Below are 22,895 nucleotides of genomic sequence, written 5' to 3' on the forward strand. Positions count from 1 at the left end.
ATTTGTTGTCAATATTAATAGAGAAAAAAATAGGGGGTTGGAAACGTCACTTTTTATTATACCTTTTTTAAGAGTTTCATTAAAGATATCAGTTGTTTTAATGTTGTCAATTAAGGTAGCTGAAGTTGAGGTTACTCTTGTAGGTTTGTTAATTAGTGGAATTGCTCTATGTTCGAATAAGTCATGGTAAAACTTTTTAATGTTGTTATTAGCGTGATATTCAAAACAATTTAAATTTACGTCAGCAATTCTATAATTTAGTTTCTTTTCATTAAAACTATTTTTTTAAATATTATTACACAAAAATGAATTAAAACTTTCAATATGGCCAGATGGTGGGAGATAGCAGCAGTTATAAGTATGTTTTTAGAACTATTGGTTAAAAGTTCAATTGTCAAAATTTCTTTATTGTCATCAGAAATACCCATCTCAAACCTAATAAAAAACCTCAAATTTTCCGTTATATAAATATTTCTCCATAAGAATAGTTTTATATTTCAACTAAAAAAAAAATTTTTTTTTAGATAATTTAGATAAATTGAAATAATAACACCTTAACTATTAAGATTTTATCTATCGCGTCACTGAATCAATAAAAATTTTGAAAAAATAATTTATAACGCAACAATTCTTAAAAGATATTAAGTCATAATAAGCTTATAATGTTTATAAATGATTCGTAACAATGAATTAAGAATTTATACTTTAAACCTTAGGGCGAGGCAGGTTGGCCCAATGCGAATAGGGCACGTTGGCCATATCTTCAACAAAACATTTTTTGTTAAATAGCTTGTTTTCATTTCCAATAATAATATTTTGCGTTTTGAAATGGCTCGGTTGAAAATGGACAACCACAAGCAAGTTTCTAGTAGCCCTGTTGTGCGACGGACCTACTTAGACGACCAAAGAGAGTTTAAATTCATTTAGATTCCCATGCTAATCATAGGTATTTCAACACATTAACAAGTTACCGAAACCACTTTTTATTGTTTACTTGATATTAGTTATTATCACTTCTCGTCGAGAAAACTTGATGTGGGCCTCATGTGTGATTAGATAACGGCTACAAAAGATTTTGTGAGATAGCGTAAATGTTGGTCAGGTGTTTATTGTTGTTTTACCATTTAAGCAATAGCTGCATTTGGCCCACTTTTGACTTAATAATTATACCAATAAAGTATAATAATTACCATAATCATACATGGTCCACGTCTACGTCATCCCATAAGTCGAGAAATCGTATGGTGCGCATCTAATTTTCTTGTCGGGTTGATTTTGCTCTGGTGTTAAAAAGAGGTATTATATATTACATAATTACTTTTTTTAACACCGTTATTGTTGCCAAAATGAATATATAATATCATTTTTTAATTCCGATATTAATATTGAAAATTTTTAACAGTTTATATTGAAAATTTTTAAGAAGTTTATTTAAAAAGAATATTAGCGTTTTTCTCAATTGACAAACAAAAAAAAAATTACTAAAGTTCGTTAAAAAAATCTGACTCCGGTTATTTAGGTACTTTGAACAATTAAAAATTTTTAGACGATTTTTTTTGGAGCTTTTTCTATCCTCTGTTCAGCTCTGCTAAAATTAATTTCTAAGATATTGTGCCTCAACTTAGGAATAAATTAAAGAGGTTTTTCGGTTGTATTGCCCATTTTTCAAAATAATAAAGGATAAAGTATATAATACGTGTATTTTCATAAACCTCATTACTTCCTATTTAGAATATAGGTTTCTTAATAGAACTGTTTGAATCAAACTTGATTTAATATTAAAAAAGGTGTTCTTGCTTAGAAAAAAGTGTATCTTAGTTTAAAATGTTTGATGCATTATTAAGTAGACTTAGCTGAAATAACCAATAGAATCAATATCTTATGAGTTTTAACAATACGTTTTTTTGATTATTTATTTTTTCTATTAACTAAATATACAATTACTTTTCATATGTTTTATTAATGAACCTTATGTTTTAATTTTAGTACATGTTTTCATGTTTTTCTCAAATTAAGATAGTAATAATTTGATGTTTGTTATAACTAAATTAAAAAATTATATTTTAAGTGTTCACTTGATGTTAGTTGAATATGTCAAATGAAGAGTTAGCACCAAAAAGTCGTACACCTAGTATTTCAGAGACAAACAACAAGGTTTTTATATTAATAATTTTTTAATGTAGAAATATTATAAATGTCAACAAAAATTTACATTTTAAAGAAATAAAACCTGTTTACAAAACTTTAAATCTCTTTGTAGATCTATCATGTCAAAGTAATTTTTTAATAATTTTATGTTTTCTAATAGATCTACAAAAAGTGTACACAAACGTAAATATTTACTTTAAAGTTTAGCTGATCCCAAAATTCTCAAATGAGTTTTGTAATTCTAATTTTTTAATTGTGGAACTGATTATGTTTCTTGATTTATTTGGATTAGATTTAGAATCGAATTCAAAAATACTTGCAATTACATTTCTTGAAGTGATATGATGGCAAATACATGGTACATTTACAACGTACATATATACACATAGTAATTACAATGGCATATACAACTCACACAGTTTGCTATAATTTTATTTAAAAAACTTGACTTAAATTGAACCTATTTACAAAACATTAAATCTCATTGTAGATGTCAAAATTAACCTTTTTTTTTTTTTTTAATTCTATAGATCTACAAAAAAAAAATGTACACAAATTTAAATATTCACCTTAAAGTTAACTGATCCTTAAGTTTTAGCTGATTTATTGTAAAGCATGTTAAACCAGTTAAGAGCATTAAGGGTTCTGCTAAATTAAACTGAATTCTTTTATCTATAACAATTAAAAGTGATAGCTGATTTGACATTAGCTTTAAAACCTAAGTTCTTAAAACAAGTTTGTTATGTAGGTGTTTTTATGTAAGTGTGCAACCACAATTAGTTTAATGTTGTCAAGGTTGGTTTGTTGTTAACACTAAAAACAGGGTTAGTAATCATTACAATCCACAAGTGCGTTTTTTTGTTAAGACTTTTTTTTTACTAAATTGTTTTTAAGTTAACTTTAATGAGAAAACATATGTTTCCACAAATAGTCCAACAAATTTTTATACTTTTCGTCTGTTTAGTCATCTATATATAAGCTTTTATGTAAAAAATTTTAAATTATTCAGTATTTAACATTTTATTTTCATTTCTTTTAGCATGGTGCGCAAATAAAGAAGTCTTCATCCCAAGAGTTACAGAAACTTAATGAAACAATAAAAGCCAAGTAATTATAGTAGTAATTATTTTGCTTATAAGAAAACCTATTTTTTCTTTGTTTGATTACTGTTTTATCAAAATAAGTTACTCAACTTTTTCTATTTTAAGCTAATTATTGTGGTAAAAAAGTTTTAAGTATATGTTTTTATAATAAAAACTCACTGTTTACATTAAAACTTTTATGTGAGTTTTTATTCTAAAAATATGTACTCAAAATTTTTTTTAGCACAATAATGTGAAATTTTCCCAATAGCATAACACTTAACTTTCCATTATAAAGGTCTTGAACAATACCTGAGATGTGTTTTTTTTTCTTCTTTTAAAATCAAATCTGATCTGGATATATCTATGAGCGGTTTTCCAGTAATGTTTTTTATATTTAAGAATTTTTTTAACATGCTGAATAGAGAATTCCATCTCAATTTAGTATCCATGGTTAAGCTTTTTTCCTAAATCTACCAATCTTTTTAAAAATCTCTTTTTTTTGAGTAGTGATTTTTTAAATAACGGGTTATAACTAAAAAATGGTAATAACTTTGAAGGGGCATAACTCCTTTGGTTTAGGAGATAAAAACTTAATTAAAAAAGAAAAAAAATGGTATTTTAGACGAGCAATTTATTTGCATATTAGTTTCTTTCAATCAAACCATTGCGTCTTACATAGTATAATTGGCGCCGAATTGACTTGAAAAGGTGCTGTTCAAGGGATTTTTCCATTTTAGAAAACCAACACTTTATTCTGCTGTGCAATTTCTCAAGAATACCAGCTTTCCAATTATTCTCATACACTTTTCCTCTGAGAATACTCCAAAAATCTTCAGACATCTTGGTTGATTGCAAAGCCACTTTCTCTGAATATTAGCGAAGGTATTCCTTTATTGGAAAAGTAAATCCAAACAAGTAATTTTTTTTCATATTTTGCAGTGGGGTTGAATTTGACACTTGTTGGTGTATGAGAAACATCAATTGAATAATAAATATCATTTAGTTGAAGTGTGGTTAAATATGAAGTATGACTTGTTGCCAAGGATTAACAAATTATTGGCAGAAATTCGATACAGCTGACCACACATCGTTTGAGCTGTCTCTATTTGGTCACAAGTTCTCAATGGAATCTTCTTCTTCATCTTTGGCCTGATTAAAGGGATCCCCAAGTACTGAGACAAGTTGTGTTTATATTAAAGAAAATGTTTGGAAAAAAGTTTGGGTTGAATTTTTTTGATTTAAACTAAATAATGAATGTACACCATAGTAAATAATAAATCTCTTTAAAAGCATAACAAACTATATATCAATATATATATAGGGCAAGAATGGCGGAATGGCGTGCGATCACACATTTTTTTTTTCTTTTCAATTTGACCACAGCTATTTTGATGTTTTAACAATTTAAATGCAATTAAAAAAGTTGCTACATTACAAATAACTTTTAATTGTTAAATCTTTTCTAAAGTTTTTATTTTATGTAAAGGCTTTAAATAAAATAAATAATGATTGTTTAAGATAAACCTATTTTGTATAAATTAACAAAAAAATGTTATATATAAATGTATTTTGTTGAATGTTTAAGTTTTTGAACAACCAGGAAGTTGGGAATTGTTATAATTATTTATGTAATAACTCATTATTTTGCAACCAGGAAGTTACATCAACTATATTAAGATAAAAAAATTAATCATAAAAGATTTCTTTAGAATTAGAATAATTTTAGTCTAGTCATTTGTTTTTATAGCTTTTTAAAAGGTACTTATTTTCATGTTTACATTTAGAAATTAATTCAAATTTTTTGTTTAGTATATTTTCTTGATCCAAATAAGTAGTATTTGTTTCAAAATTTTCTTGTAAACACTGTATAGGGCTTGTATTAATGCAAAAAAATCTAATTGCAATAAAAAAATTTTTTCTTCAACCTTCTCCCCCCCCCCCCCTTATTCTTTGCGCCGCTTTGTGGTAACGGGGTGTGTGTGTGTGGTTTGCATTACTATAAAATTGTATCTTTTGTACATTATTTCATAATTGTTATTTTTTTAACATATTATCTCTCATATTCAAATATTATCTTATAATATTCTGATTTGGCCGAGTTTAAAATAAGATAAGTTAAAGTTGCAATTATAGTCTAATGAGCAAGTAACATATTTAATGCTATTAAGATTCTACTTTTAGTATTTGTTTTTACTTAATATGATAATTAAAAAAGTAAAAGTAAAAAAGTAAGAGTAAAAATGCAAACATTACAATATTTAAACAACTTTAATTAGTCATAGTAAACTATTTAATATGTTAATGCTGATGATATAACACCTGTTATTTTTAAAAAGTATTTAATTGTTATTATAAAAAGCTATAAAACAACAAAAACTGCAAAGTTGTTTTAACAATATAAAAAGCTTGTGTTAATGTAAAACAACTTCGAGATGCTGTTTTATTGCTGTTTTATACAGTTTTTATTGATGTTTCATACAGTTTTTATTGCTGTTTTATACAGTTTTATACCTTAATAAAGCGCATTTAAAATAAAACGAAAATAAATAAATGAAATTGTTCTAATTAATAAATTAAAATATTATCGTCATAAAACTTTAAGCTTCATATTTGCACAAAAACATGCCTATAGACCATACAATTCTATAATCTATAGACCAAACAAGAAGGATTAAAGCAAAAAAACATTTGATACCACATTTTTTATAATTTATTGTTTCTTGACCTAGTGTACTATTAAAAATTTAAGTATAAGTATTAAGTATAAGTTTTTCATTCAAATGGTTTTTAAGACGTTTTCATTCCATTTTTTCATTCAAAGTGTTTTGCAATAAAAATTTGGTTTAATAAATCAAATTATATTTCCTTAAGTTAAAGAATATGCTTAAATGATTTTTTTTTTTTAATTTCTTTGAACAGAAGTAAAATAATTTATTAATTTTAATTTTAAATTTTTATAATTTAATTTTTATTTTAACTTTAGCAATCCTTGGTTTAATGTTTGCAATGAGTGTTTCTACTTTTAAAACTATTTTCAACAAACAAAATAAAATTAACTATTTAAAACGTTTACTATTTAAATAAAACTTTCTTCCTCGCTTGCACTATGTTCTAAATCTGATATTGTTACTGTAGCTAGATATACGTTTAACTTTCAGCAACAATTCTCGCTATGCTGGGTATTACGGACGCTGCTGAATTAAATCTATATTTATTGAGCGTTAAGATTCTTTTCAATTTTTCAATTTTTTTTCAATTTCAATCGCAAAATTATTTAAGACTAAAATTCTTTTGTTCAAATTTTAGTAACTTAACTGGTTGTTTTGATTTAGTTTTTAGGTAAATTTACTGTGATGTACTTTATCCATTTAGTAAATCAAACTAAATATAACTTTAAAACAATAATGGCTTCCACACAGAGATTTAAAGTAATTTATATTTAAAAGCGCTTTATGTCGAATAAAATCTCTGCAAAGATATTACTTCTATTCAAAAAATAAATTTAGCATGATGTACTTTATGACCCTGAATAAAAAAGCTTAGACAAAACATTACTTTTTAAGAATGGCGAAAAAAAAATGCTAAATTAGAAAAGAAAAGAAGTCTCTTTTGAGTTTTTTTTTATGTTCAAAAAATTGTTTGTGGTTGGCATAATGTTTTTTTCTAAGACAAATACTGTTTTCTGTAATTTCTGTTTGAAATTTCCCAAATTCTATTATTTTATCTAAAATTTCTGCTGTAATTGAGGTGTAAAAATCATTAATATCAAATTGTATAAATGTGCATTCATTTTTATTACTAATTTTAGATATTTTATTTTGTCTAGTTTAGTTTTACTAATGTGCCCTAGTTCACCTTTTGAAGGTACCAGTAGTCTACAAGGGAGTTTATTTGGAAAATTTGTTTTATGGTCTTTTAGTGTATTAAATGCTTGCGCTGTTGCAACTGATTCAATTCTAGCTTCTAAATTAATTTAACAATTAATTTAGAAGCTAGAATTGAATCAGTTGCAACAGCGCAACAGCTAAAAAAAAATGATCCGAAGGCTATACAAAATAGAAAAACTTAATTAAATAAAGCTTAAATTGTTGTCAAAAAAATAATATACCTAAATATTTTACTCTTTTTGATATCTTATTTTTAGGGCGTTTGTTATTTTCCACTACCAAAATTTATTCAAGTTGAGGGAAAAAGTAGATAAGAATATGATGAAAAAAATTTTTTTTTTGATATACAATTTTTTTCAGTCAGTATATTAAGGAAATACTTTATAATTTGAAACTAGAAGCGCTAGAAACATGAAAAATTTTTAAATTTGTTTTTCTAATGTTTTTGCTAAACTTTACTGTTTTTATCAATTTACAGGAAAGTGAGAAACTAATTGCTATTTTTTTGTAAAAAAAAATTATTTTTTTAAGCAAGTTTTTCATGTAAAAAAATTAAAACGATGCTCCAAAATCTTGTGGGCTAGTGTATTTACTGAACTTTTTTAACAAAATTTTTAGGAGCCTATTTAAAACTTTTTTTTAAGTTTTTAAATATATTTTTATAAACAGAGCAATCGTTATGTTCATTATTTCTAGTAATTTGTTTTAACATTTGGAATTGGGCAATATAAGAGAAACAATTTCAGACATGGATTAAATGCGGCAAATACATTATTAAAGAAACTTTAATAATATATTTGTTATCTTATATTTAACTTATTCTGTCATTACAAAATTTACAAATTTAATAATATATTTTACAAATAAATAACAATTTATTTTCTTACTATATAAGTATTGAGAAAAAAATGTCAAATATAGCAAAAACATTTTTAAAAGCGAAAAGATGTACAAAACAAATAAATGTAAGAAAAAAAATTAACAAAATTTCTCATAGTTCTAGTGTACATAGCAAAATTAGTTTCTTAATTATATGGACTGATAAAAAACCGTGAGCAAATTGTATATCAAAACTTTCAATTGTTGTTAAATCGTTATAAAAGGTAATGTTTTTTTCAACAATGACTCTAAACAAAAGAATACAAAAGTTCTATTAATTTTATAAAAAAAAAATTTTATTAAAAAAAAATTTATGTATTTATTTTTTTTAATTATTAAAATTTCTAGTTTATTCAATTAAACTTGAAATTTCGTCACAATTTTGTTTCCTTTTTTTTAGGACTGTTTTTTTTTTTCTTAGTAGATAAGTTTATTTTTTAGCCATGAGTTATTGAAACTCTTTATAAGTTAAAAGATGCGAAGCCATCTGAAAAAGTTACTTTAAACGTGGACGAACAAGGTGTGCGACCGTATGCCCTTCCTGGGAAGACTCGATATGTGTATATATATATATATATATCAAGCCTACTAAGGAAATGCGTGCAGTCGCAAACAAGATGCGTGCAGTCGCACACCACGCATACTCTCTCTCTCTCTCTCTCTCTCTCTCTCTCTCTATATATATATATATATTTTTTTATTTTTTTTATTTTTTTTGATAACTTAGCCATGTCTTTTTGTATGTAATAATAGTTTGCATGTTTTAAAAAATGAGCTGGAAAAACTAAACTAATTTAAAGAGAAAATAAAACCATAAATTGAAAAGAGAAATAAACTTAATGAATGATAAAATAAATAAAGGATAAACCAGAGAAAATAAAAGCATAAAACTAATACATTTTTTAATTTAGAAGCATCCCAACTAATAGTTCAAACTTAATTCAATTTCAAAGCGTTTCAATTAATATAATTAATATAAAGCTAATTTTAATTAATTCAATTAATATAAGCTTATGATTTTTCCTGTATTGCCATGTTCATGTATTGCTTAGGCTGATTAATCTCTTATGAGATGCAACTGTCATGTCTGCATTGGATGAGGGTTCAATTCCTGCTAACAGATATTTTTTTTTTAATGTTTTATTTCCATTGTAGGCATTAAAAATATCAAAGTTTCAAATTTTTCAATAATTAAGTTTCAAAGTTTCAAAGCTTGAATTAAATAACTTTGAAACTACAATTTTTTCACTGAAACGCTTTTAAATTAAATTAAAAACATATTAATGTAATGCTTTTATTTTTTCTAGTTTATTTTTTATTCATTTTATCATTTGTAAAAATATTATTTTTTTTTTAGTTTAATTTTATATTTTTAGTGTATTTTTAGTTGTTTTTTTTTATTTCCAGTTCATAGTTGGTTTATGTTTAATTTAAGTTATAAGTTTACATTTATTTATTCAGTTAATTATTTAACTTAAAACATGCAAGAAGCCGTGGCCAAGTTGTCAAAACAAAATATTATGCATGTGGTCATATAAAGCATTTGACCGCACGTTTCTCCTGAGAAAGCTTGGTATATATATTTATATTTTGAATTTTTTAATTTATTTTCTCATTCTGTAAGATTTCTTTTTTTTTTCTTAGTTTATGATTGTTTTTGTTTTAAATTTCTTTATTTTAATTTTGCTTTTTTAGCGCATTTTTAAAATGTACAAATTGTCAAATTAGGCCATTGTCAAGTTGTCAAAACAAAATACGATATACGTAGTGAGGCAAACTGTGCCTGATCACGTATGTTAATACAAGCAGCATTGTTATAGCAATGTTTGGCCTTTTTAAGATTCTAAAATATGAAAGTGCTACATTGTGGGAATAACAACACTTAGACTCTAAGTTTGCTCAAAGATCACTTGTGATTTTAATAGGGAAAGAATCAAATGTAAATATTTTATAAGTCTTTATTCTGTGTTTAACAAGGGTGTACAATATTTTAAAGAAAGATGGAAATATTAAAGTATCTTGTTAAAGTAAATATTCTTGTCTACAGTGTGAAAAGCTTTTTTTTCAAAGTTTTGGAAGTGCATATTGTGATCTTTATGACCTTTCAAAAAAGACTATGTGATTTAATATTTACTTATCGTCCTTTATAAAAAAAAATTCATCATTGCTCGGTCTAGTTCAAGCACCACAGATTGCCTGCATCAAATTTAACAAAAATATTTATCTATCTCTGTTGGATAAAATTTTTGACTAGTGAGCAAAGACTATTATTATACTCCAACATTTTTTCACAGTACATACATATGCACAGCATCAAAACACTCTTATGCATAAATAGTCTCAAACATCTTGTGGCAAAACTTTATTTGAACTGTCCTAAATAAATGTCTTTGTTTGATTGCTATAATACGATACTACTTTTGTGTGTGTTTCCCTATTTATTTATTTTTTATGTGTACCTAAGCAACAGAACTACGGTTACATACATAATTGCTGTCTCCACGGAAAATGTTTGTTTCTGGAACATGTCTGAGCTAGCTTTTAAAACCAGAAGATAATATAAATTCTATGTATGGATGGTTAATCCATCATATTTGAAGTATGACTGAGTTGGCTGGGTATGGTTCAGGGATAAATTTTTTACACTGGTTTCTAGTAATATGACTAAAATATATAGATACAATTACTACATAATTGCTTCTTCAACAGGAGAATATGTTGGTTTCTGGAATATGTCTAAGCTAACATTTAGAACCAGAAGATAATGTAAATCCTATGTATAGATGTTAAATCTACCATAGGTAATTTGAAGTATGAGTGGGTTGTCTAGATATGGTTCAGGGATAGAATTTTTACGCTGATTTCTAGTAATACTTGACTCTATTGTACTGGAACATGCAATACTTACTTCGACAACCATAGGTATGTGTGTGTATATTTATATGTATGTGTATATGCATGTATGTATATATGTGTGTATATATGTAAAAATGTTTATTTATTATGTTGTCATTTTTTATACATATATATATATATATATATATATATATATATATATATATATATATATATATATATATATATACATATATATATATATATATATATATACATATGTATATATATATATATATATATATATATATATATATATATATATAATATATATATATATATATATATATATATGTATATATATATATATATATGTATATATATATATATATACATACATACATACATACATACATACATACATACATACATACATACATACATACATACATATATATATATATATATATATATATATATATATATATATATATATATATATATATATATATATATATATATATATTTCCTGCTCTACCTAGTTTTTGGTGTTTGACATTGTAGTGGTTTTGTTTACTGTTTTTGTCGTTATTGTTATATTTTATTTAAAAGCTGTTTTTTTTGAGTGGTTAGCAACATCCGATCTAGGTATCTATCAGTGAATTTAACTCTGTGTTATGTTGTTTTTATAATTTTTTATATAGATTTCTATATCTTATTGACTTAATTTTATTTAGCCAACAAGTACCAATTTTAGCAAATTATTGAATTTATAATAAAGTTTTATCTAACAGCATTAATCACATTGGTAGTGTAGTTGAGTATTTTGTGGTTTTCTATTAGAATATAATAATTTTTATTTTTTATATTATTATTTATATTTTAGTCTATTAACTTTTGTCATTTTTATTAAAAAAAAAACTTTGTTTATGTTTTAGTCTATATATTTATGTTATTATATATATATGTATATATATATATATATATATATATATATATATATATATATATATATATATATGTTTTATATGTTTTATTTTAAATTTGTTATATTATTTGGTATTGAATTCACATCTCTCACTATCCATATTATTTCTTCAAAAGTATTAGTGCTTTACAAATTTGGGTGAAGTTAGGGTTTTGGGTGTTCGTAATGAAGTCCTTTTTTACTGCAGTATGGAGTAGGTGTAAATGTTTTGACATTAGACTTGGTCAAAGCAATAATTGAAAATCAAATATTAGGTCCATTCTAGTATTTCATGGTTTGCTCAGAGACTTTGATCATTTTATGGTGGTAGTTGTTCACATGGCTGCAAGTGTCTTAACTTAAACAGAATCTAAGACAAATAGAACAATAAATTACACAATAAACTATTAGGTTTAAATAAGAGTGAAATGTGATTGCAGGTTCCACTAGACAAGGAAGAAATACAACACCTGCAAATGTTGCTAAAAGATTTCTTTATAATATTATAAACTAGAAAGCGACATCTGTTATCCCTATCTTTAAAAATTCTGGAGAGCGATCTGATTCGTCTAACTACCGTCCCATTAGTCTTCTTCCTATCATAAGTAAGGTTTTTAAATCTTTAATTAAGAAACACTTAATTTCTCATCTTGAATCTAATAACTTACTTTCTGACCATCAATATGGATTTTGATCTTCTCCTTCTACAGCTGATTTGCTAACAGTAATAACTGATAGGTTTTATCGTGCATTAGATAAAGGTGGAGAGGTTAAGGCCATCGCTCTTGACATTTCAAAAAAAAACTTTATCAAAAAAAGCTTTTGATAAAGTTTGGCATGCTGGTCTTCTCCATAAGCTTTCTTCTTATGGTGTATCTGGCAACACCTTTAAGATTATTGAATCCTTCCTTTCCAATTGTAGTATAAAAGTTGTCCTCGATGGACAGCACTCTTCTTCTTATTCTGTAACTTCAGGGGTTCCTTCAATGTTCTATCCTTGGCCCTATACTCTTTTTAATTTACATTAACGATCTTCCAGATATTCTCACATCTAAGGTGGCATTGTTTGCTGATGATACTACCATTTACTCTTGTCATGATAAGAAAACAACACTCTCTGATTGCTTGGAGGGGGCATTTGAGCTTGAAAAGAATCTCACTTCTGCTACAGCATGGGGCTCACAGTGGCTGGTGAACTTTAATACAGATAAAACTCAATTTTTTTCAGCCAATCGTTATTGCAATAAGTTAGATCTTCCTATATTTATGAACGGTGATGTACTCGATGAGTCATCTACTTTTCATCTTCTAGGATTAACTCTTACTTCTAATCTTTCTTGGAAACCATATATCAAATCAGTTGCAAAATTAGCATTGCTAAGGTTGCATCTCTTTATCGAGCTCGTCACTTTCTTACTTCGGATTCTATTCTCTATCTCTATTAATCTCAAATCCAGCCTTATATGGAATAGTGTTGCCATATCTGGGGCGGATCTTTTAATGATGCCCTTTCTCTTTTAGACAAGGTGCAAAAACGCATTGTAAACATAGTTGGACCTGCTCTTGCAGCCAACCTCCAATTATTATCACATCGTTGTAATGTTGCTTCTCTTTCTCTTTTCTACAAATACTATAATGGGCAATGCTCTAAAGAGCTAGTGTCTCTAGTGCCATCTACTAAAATTCATTCTCGTGTTACTCGTCATTCAATTAAGTGTCATCCTTTTTCTGTGACTGTTCCTAAGTGCTCTAAAAACGCTTATTGGTCTAGTTTTTTTCCTCGAACATCAGTTCTTTGGAATTTGCTTCCTTCATCTTGCTTTCCTGATTCATATAATTTGCAATCCTTTAAGTTGTCCATCAATCGTTATCTTGCTCTACAATCTTCATCTTTTCTCTTCCAGTAACTTCCAACTTTAATTAGTGGTTGCTTGCAGCCTTGTTGGATGCAAAGATGTTTAAAAAAAACAAAAAAAACAGACCACAAGTTAGTTGAAAAGTATGGTTTGCTTCTTCCTGAATGTAATGTCTTCTGGCTAAATATAAATGTTCAATTATATAAACAGATGTGTCAGATGCTGAACATCTTGTTTTTACAATAATTTTGTTTGGTATGTATAACTCTGATACTGCACAAAGTTCTTACTTATAGCTGATTAAATAAATGATTCATTTTGTTTAAAATCTTGGGGAGAAGAAAGAATGGAAGATAACAATAAACATCTCAGATACTTAGGGGAAAAACTATCAAGAAAAGTCATTTGCCTTAAAAGAATTTGGCTGGGCTCCAATTCATTAGTTGCAGAAAAATAAAGAAAAGGAAGATTTTGTAAAAAGTGTTTAAATAGAAGACATTCTAAATACTTATGTATGCATTGAAATGCATCAAGTGAAAAACTAAACTCTTTGACCTTGAAAAAAAAAAGAAAGTCTTTAGACCCTCAAAATGAGGGTCTTTTTTTTTAAGGTTTTTTTTTTCACAAAAAAGCTTGTTGGGCCAACATAAGCAATGTGGCAAAGTAAAGTCCTTATTTTGTAGTTTTTGAATCGTATATGGTTTAGTATGGACCCAATAATAACTTATATGCACAAGCATCAAAGCAAAACTTTATGAAAAAATTCAGAATTTTGATGTTATTTTTATTAAAATATTCAATTTTCTTCCTAAAATTCTCTTATTAATCAACCAGAAAAGTTGATTTTTATGTGCACTTTTTATCCCTTAATGTTATATAACGAACGCTTTAGGCCAATATTTTTTTTTTTTTTTTTGTATAGAACATTTTTAAGAATATTAAAAAACTCCATTAGGGGTTTAAAATTTTTTTTCTTTCTAATTGTTCATTTTAAACTTCTTAAAAAAACAAAACTTCTAGTTTTTTTATTTGAATCTGAATACCTTTTTAGTTTCAGAAAATTGAATCAAATTTCTATTTTTTAAAAGTTTGAAATTGACAAATCTTTAGGATTAAGGATTTTTTCAATTGAACATGAAACACAATTTTTTTGATAGCTATATTTGTTGTTTATTTTTAGATGTAAAAGTTGAGTATGTAATACAGTTTTATTGATAGCCATATTTGTTGTTTATTTTTAGATCAAAAAATTGAACTTGAAACACAATTTTATTGATACCTATACTTGTTGGTTTATATTTGTTATATATAGTTTATAATGTTTATTTTTAGATGGAAAAATTGGTGGATCCGCAGTTTTTTTACTATTGTGATGATTAGTGGATTTTATGTAATTATTATTTGTGGTCCCCCTGCAATTATACTGCTCGTAAGTTAAGAAATCAATTAAATTTTGTACATTTATTTTGGTAATATTTATTCTTATACTTTCAATTTTTCTTTTTTTTTAATTATTTAATTTTAAATTAATAATTAAAATGGTTGTGTTAGCATGCATCTTGATTTGTTCACAAGTATAAGTGATGGTTATGTAAGCATGCATCTTGATCTGTTCACAAGTATAAGTGTATTAGTGATTAGATTTTACCAGGCCATTGTAGTAGTTGCAGTTACTAGGATGGATCCAATACAATGCATTCTAAAATTAGGGCATTATGCCAAGAAGTTTTAAATACAGCCAAAATAGTCATAGTCCAAAATTCAAACTCTCAGTTGATATATATACTGAAAGAAGAATAAAAAAGCAAGGTGTCTAGCAGTGATTTGCTAACTCATGGCATTTGTTGATGAAAGAGTGCAACAGATATAAGAATTTAATTGCAGTTGCCACCAACTTGCAGCTTTCCAGAAGATCATGACAAGCACGCACGTGTGTGTGTATATGAGAGAGAGAAAGAAAAAGAGATAAAATAAAATAATATTTTTATCAATGTTACAATTATTATTTTTTATTATTATTATTATTTAATGCTACAATTATTATTATTTTTAATTATAGTGCTATTTAGATAGTAATAGATTTTAATGAATAAAAATGAAAATATTAATCTTCAGGTAATATCGCTGCAAGTCAAATGCTACCATGAAATTATATCTGTAGGAAATTTACACTTTAAGAAATATAATCTACCTTGGTTTCGAACTCTTAGTTGGTGAGAGAACTTTAAATATCATTATTTTTAAAATTGTAATAAGTTTTATAAATAAAACATTTTTCTCTTTTTGATTACTATTTTTAAAATTTACTTACATATTTATTACTAAATTGAGAAAATGATGGAATTAATGCTTACAAAACCTTTATTTTTTCAACATTTAGGTATTTCTTGGGTTCTACAAATTACTTCTTTTATGGACAACTTATAACTGAGTACTTTGCAGAGTTTATGCAGAAAAGGGTTCGTTAATGAATTTTGCTTTGTTGGTTTAAAAACTTTCAAAAGTGAAAGTTATTAGGACGCTTTTTGTTGTAAATAAAATCTCTATTATTTAAGGACTTGTTTATGTTTCTGCTTCAACATCATAGACTGATATCTTTTCTTCTCTACACAACAGGTAAATTATTGTACATTTGATTTAAGTTTTTTTTTGTTTGGTTGGCTTTCAGTAAGATGTAAAATTAATGTTTGTGGTTTTTTGTCAGATTTTGTTGTATTATAAATGAACACAGTCAAAATTTTGAATTAAGTTGAATAGTCAATTTTTCATCAAAGTTTAATAACTGAAAACTATTTGAGGTCCATTGGAGACGCTATCTGGCGAGAAAGGGCATTGAGTGCCACCAAGCATCTAAACATTTGTACTATTTGTATATAACCCTGAGAGTTTAAATATCCTTTATCTGGCAAGATAGTAAATTATGTGTTGCATTTGTGCCAAATACAAAGTTCTAGTTTATCTGTTTTTACAGCAAATACAAATTACTGTTCTGATTCAGAGGGAGCATTAGTTTAAATAACTTCCCTATACAGTTTGTTGTTTTTAGTATTTACTGTGATAAAATTTGGCTTGAAAAAACTTACAAATAAACAAAACTTTAAAAAATTACTTTTGTGAAATTTACTGATTTAAAAGCTATTTAGCTGTTTAAATATCAGCTAACTACACATAATCTTTTACAATGCATTATTATATTCAATATTTTCTTATCAAAAGCTTATTTATTCAGTTAATAAATCGTTTTTTGTAATTTTTATGTAGTAATTTTGTGGGGTAAATATGCATTTTTTTACAGCCAAAACAAATTATTTGTTGTAAAAAATATTATATAGCAAGGTCTTTTGTTGAACTTTAACATTATATTTTGTAAAAATAAATACTAAAACCTTTTTGTTATTTTATTTAATCTTTAAAAGATTTGTCTTTCAGGTATTATGCTGTTTGTTTTGAGTTTGAGAAAAAATTATTACAAGGTTCAGTTTGCATTGGTAAGAATTTTTTGTAAATTTTGTACATTAAAAATAGTTCCTTTGGTTTTTTTTTTAAAAGAGGAATTAGTCTTGTCTACATTATTTAAATTTAGAGAAATTTTGTTCAATAGATTTATCTAAAATTTAGTAATTTTCTTTTCTTTTTGGCGACAAATAGTTTGGCTGGTATCAACTCACTCTACTGATTATTCTTACTCCTGGTCACCTCATTACACAAAATTTAATGACAGGCCTTATATGGTAAATGTTGACTTCATGCTGATTCATAATGTTTTGTGAGTGTGTATGTGAGTGTGTTCTATTTTTTTTTTTTAAGGTTTTTACTTCCTGTGTCACTAGTCATCTGCAACGATATAATGGCATATGTTTTTGGTTAGTTTATTTTACCTATATATATATATATATATATATATATATATATATATATATATATATATATATATATATATATATATATATATATAATATATATATATATATATTTAACAAAACTGCATCTAAAAGTTATTAACATAAGTATTGTTTTTGATACAAAATGCAAATTGTTTATTGTTTTATTTTTAGGTTTTTTTTTTGGAAAAACACAGCTGATTAAGGTACCTTTAACTTGTATTAAAATCTCAGAGAAAAAATTTATGACATTATTTTATAACCATAATGATTAGTTAAATTTTTATGTACAAATCATACTTTTATTTAACAAAAGTTGTAAATGAAACATTTTTTAAAAAATTCCTCTCTTTTTATTTTGGGAAAAAAATTTATTAACCTTTAAAGTTGTCAAACTTTAAATTTGTTTACGCTCAAAAAGGTTAAGTAAATAACTTTAAAACCTGTTTAAACTTTTAAATAGTGTTAGGTTATTTACTTAATTTGTACTTTTAAAAGTACAAATTAGGTACAATTTCTTATAGACTTGGTGGCCAAAATTTTAGGTCTTTTTTGTTCCCAGGCTCCAATCATTGCAAGTTTTTGGCAAAGCATCCTTATTTGGCATAACTATAAACATATAAATGTTAAGAGTTTGTTGCATGGCTGAAAGGTAGTTTCTCAAATACCAAAAAAATGTTGGATTGACTCTTGGTATATATATATATATATATATATATATATATATATATATATATATATAATATATATATATATATATATATATAAAATACGCTTTATAAATACAAAATCGTGTATAATATACTTTATATTCTCTATTGAATGTTAATTAAATACTAAATGCTGTTGTAAAATATACTGTTCTCAGGAAACAAAAGTTTCATTTTGAAAACATATATTCTTAAAAAATTGTTTGTTGATCATTTAGTTTCTATTAGCAAATAGAATTAACATTAAATGAATATGAGATTGAGATTAAATACAAAGTTATTTATAGTATTAAAGTTAGTTAATCTTAATGAGGGGAGGAGGGGGGGGGTGTTGAAGATCCTCATTTAATCTTTTAATTAATTGCAATCTGAAAAATCAAATTACAAAATTTATTTTATTAGCTATCTCCAAAAAAGACTTGGGAAGGTTTTATTGGTGGATGGTTTTCAACTGTTGTTTTTGGATTAGTGGTAACGTCAGCAGTTTTATTTATTTCTTTATTTATCATTTATTTCTTCATTTTGTTTTATTTCATTTATTTATTAAAGTTTAAACTTTAATAATCAAAGAAATTATTGAAAATACTAAAAATATATCTAAATACTAAAGACTAAAAATACTAAAAATATATCTTTTAATATATTTAATTATTTTGTTCAGGTATCAGAACTGATGTGCAATTATCAATATTTCTACTGCCCACCACAGGTCATATTCTCTTATTTTTTACCACAAGTAAATTTTTTATGGTCCACTGCAAGCAGTCCTCTCATTTTAGGAAAAGTCTGTTAGAGATCAGCATATAGTTGGCAATATTTTTAAATAATTTTGAAGTCCAACATGTAAAGATTTAAGATCAAATAAGAAATACCTTTAATTTTTGATTTATGAAAAAATTAAAAAAATTTTATTTATTGAAAGTATGCTTTATATATTTTTAAATTTTATTTTGTAGTTATTATTATAATTTACCTGTACATATTTTATATTTTTAGTTTGAATCAAGCTCTTTGGCAGCCACCATGGATTGCTCTCCCTCTCCTATGTTTCAGCTTTCGTATCAATTTACTCCTCACCCATCAGCTCTTCAAGTTTTCAACTCAATGCCTGCGAGTTTTCAAGATGGACTGTCAAATATTTTAGCTGTGGTATTTAAAGCTTTTAAAAAATGTTTTTTGTTTTTTTTTTAAGTCTGAAAATTGTTACTTTATGTAAAAGTATTAAATTAAATCAAATGGAAAAAACCTAGTTACTTAGGTTTAGTATTTAATAGACAGAAAATAGATGGTACAAGTTCTCACTCAGGAGGAGGAGATACAACAGTTGAGATATAAATCATTAAAGGTATTTTAATATAAAGGATAAACAGTTAAATAGTATTGCTATTGAAGTTACAAAAAGACAAATTTTTTTTAAGTTATACCAACTTTCAAATACACTTCAACATCAATTAAATATTTAAAGATATTGTAAAGATAACATAAAAGCAAGACTAGTTCTCACACTTTTTGAAATAAGTAGTATGCTTTCATCAAAAGACCCCTAACCCCTAAATTTAAAATCCTTTGTTGTTTATAAATTTGTATGCTCCAGCTGTAATGCCAGATATATTGGTAAAACCACTAGATACTACACAACAAGGATTTCAAAACATTTAAATTCAGATAAGGCTTCTCATATTTATAAACATCTTACTTCATTACAAAAATGCAAAACTCAACAAATCTTGATTCCTTTTCAATTATTAGCTTCCTCTAAGTTTGAGCTGAGTCATCATTTATTAAAAATCTTCCTCTATTATGAGACAATCACAGATAAACTTTTGATTAGTGTTTTATGTCAGTTATCATTCAGTATACAGAAATGCCTTAAAAAATAGAAAGTGTGTAAATAGCACTCATAATTTTTATTTTTAATCAAACAACTAATGAATTAACTCAATATTGAGTACAAGAGTTTGTGTGCTTTTTCTGTGACCCTCCCTGAAGTCTCTTAGTTCAGAAAAAAAAGTTTGCAGCACACTCTATTAGTGGACCTCAAAAAGGTTTGTTACCACCATTACATATAAAGTTAGGACTTATAAAATATTTTGTAAAGGCAATGAACTAAGATGGTCAGGCTTACAAATACCTCAAGAAGTAAACACATCTTCCTTTAGTTTGATGTGTTTACTGGTCCACTAATATATGAAATTCTGAAAGATGAACATCTATGTCAGATCTACCAGGTTTTTGAGAAGAATACCTCAAAATTCTTCAAAATTGTGGTTAGGGATTTTTTGGAAAACAATAAAGCAAATACTTATGAAGATCTTGTGAATGAGACTTTTTCTTAGTTTACCAAAAGTTAGGCTGCAACATGTTATTAAAGATTCACGTTCTGTGCTCTCATTTATACTTCTTTCTTTATAAATGCGCAGTTAGCCACAAACATTGTGAATGTTTCCATCAGGACAAAGCAACAATGGAAAACAAGTATCAGGGAAAATGGAGTTTTGCAATTCTAGCAGACTTCTGCTTGATGGTGGTGAGAGATACCCCAGATGTAGAGTATAAGAGAAAGGCAAGAAAAAAAAAAACAGTGTAATGCAGAGGACTTTTATTTCAGTCCAAATATCCTTAGAAGTGTCTTTATAACATTTATAGTAATGTTCTGTTTAAATATTGTCAGTTTAAGTTTTGAACTTTGAGAAATATAAGAAAAACATCAATATTTCTTATATTTCCAATGATTTTTTTATTCCAATTAATTTTTTTGAACAACATTTCTGTAGTTACAGCACTTAATTGTTTAAATTTGTGACCAGTGTAATTTAAAAAAAAAAAGGAAGTAAATTCAAAGTTGTTGTTTTTAGTTGGGCATACATTTAGCAGCAAATAATACTGAAGTTTGGATGTACCCAATGATGTATCATGGAATTGTGTTAGCAACATTTAGTTCTCTCATTGCTCCGTTTGGTGGATTTTTTGCAAGTGGATTTAAAAGAGCATTTAAAATCAAGGTTTGATTCATTTTTTTATTCTTTGAAATTTCTAGGATTTTTTTATCATTTTATTTTACTTCCTTTAAGCAAATGAAAATTATGATTAAAATGTTTTTGTATACCGAAAATATCTTATTAATTTTTTTTCTTAGGATTTTTCAGACACAATACCAGGCCACGGGGGTATTATGGACAGATTTGATTGTCAATTTTTGATGGGCTGTTTTGTTAATGTGTACATTGCAAGTGTTGTCAGGTAAATCAAATTTTTTTTATAGAATAATGAGTTTATCGATAGCTTCATAAAAAATTTCAGAAATCATTTCATATAAGAACATTTTTGTTTTTTATTTATGACATTTAACTTACCATTTTATTTACCATTGTATCATTAAAACCCAATAAGATTAGATTATAATTATATTTACGTTGTAACTATAATAAATTTAGCTATAAATTCTTGAACAATAAAAATTTAATTCACCTCAGCGTCATTTTGATTGAACAGTCAGAAAATGTTAAAAGTTTTAAAACACTTTTTTTTAAGTTATAATAAATATTTAATAATATAATATAACCTCAATAGTTTTTTGGGTTGGTTGCCAACTGTTAGTAAGTTTTCCTGAACTCTGTGCCGGCTCTCAGAGAGGCTGACTCCACCAACAGTTGTAAAATGAATAAGTATTAACAGTGCCATATTGCGTATGGATTGTTTATATGTTAGAGCTTTTGGTGTTCTATCTTGGAGCCACATAAAAAGGCTTTTGTTACCACTTTGGGTTAGTTAGTAGAACTGAAGTAACTGCAAAGCTTAGGCTGCCATGTACTATCTATGATAGAGTCCAGTTCTCTTATAATTTAAAACAACTATAATTACTAAAAATAATAAACTTAAAAATTCATATCTATCTCTTACAAATGTTTGTTGTCTTCAAAGTAACTTTTTGCCGATTGAATCTTATGTTTTTGTTTGGTACCTCTTTGCTCAATCACCTTTCTTTTTGTTCTTAACCGTTCTTCTTCTTGACCTTCTTGACAAGACTGCACTTTTTTTGATGCTATTTCTGATCTAATTAACCAAGCTTTATCTCGTTATCCCTCATTGTTGTTATCAAATTTTATCTAAATTTTTCTGTCTTGATTTTGCAATACAATGACTTTTGAGTTAATCTTGACGAAAGAAAAAAACGAACTTATGTTATAACAAATAGAAAATATTAATCTTTAATAATTAAAGAATTTTTTTTTGTATATTATTATCTTTGATCTCTATATTAATTTTATTATGACGCTCTATTTACTGAAATTTTTTTATTTAGTGCTTACAACCCCAACAAGCTTTTAAAACAAGTTCTCTTCATGGAACCGCGCGACCAAGTGCAGTTTTATCATAAGCTTCGTGATATGTTGCATGCTAACGGACTTATCAATCCATAAATATATACACACACAGATATATATATATATATATATATATATATATATATATATATATATATATATATATATATATATATATATATATATATATATATATATATATATATGTGTGTGTATATATAAATGTGTGTATATATATATATGTATATATATGTGTGTATATATGTATGTATGTATATATATATATATATATATATATATATATATATATATATATATATAT

General features: G+C 26.0%; 1 protein-coding gene across 1 annotated transcript; it reads left to right on the forward strand.

The window, feature by feature from the left end:
• The first annotated feature begins 1,573 nt into the window (after nucleotides 1–1,573).
• LOC136071900 (phosphatidate cytidylyltransferase 1-like) lies at nucleotides 1,574–22,674 on the forward strand. The gene is made up of 16 exons (XM_065797676.1): nucleotides 1,574–2,154; nucleotides 3,188–3,255; nucleotides 14,990–15,086; nucleotides 15,773–15,870; nucleotides 16,038–16,116; nucleotides 16,213–16,273; nucleotides 17,087–17,145; nucleotides 17,306–17,388; nucleotides 17,465–17,520; nucleotides 17,713–17,744; nucleotides 18,651–18,719; nucleotides 18,910–18,957; nucleotides 19,245–19,397; nucleotides 21,104–21,250; nucleotides 21,385–21,488; nucleotides 22,552–22,674. The coding sequence occupies exons 1-16, from the start codon at nucleotides 2,092–2,094 to the stop codon at nucleotides 22,667–22,669; spliced, it is 1,335 nt and encodes a 444-aa protein (XP_065653748.1). The 5' UTR covers nucleotides 1,574–2,091; the 3' UTR covers nucleotides 22,670–22,674.
• The last annotated feature ends 221 nt before the right edge of the window (nucleotides 22,675–22,895 follow it).

Source organism: Hydra vulgaris, chromosome 05, assembly GCF_038396675.1.
Source record: "Hydra vulgaris chromosome 05, alternate assembly HydraT2T_AEP".
Taxonomy (NCBI): domain Eukaryota; kingdom Metazoa; phylum Cnidaria; class Hydrozoa; order Anthoathecata; family Hydridae; genus Hydra; species Hydra vulgaris.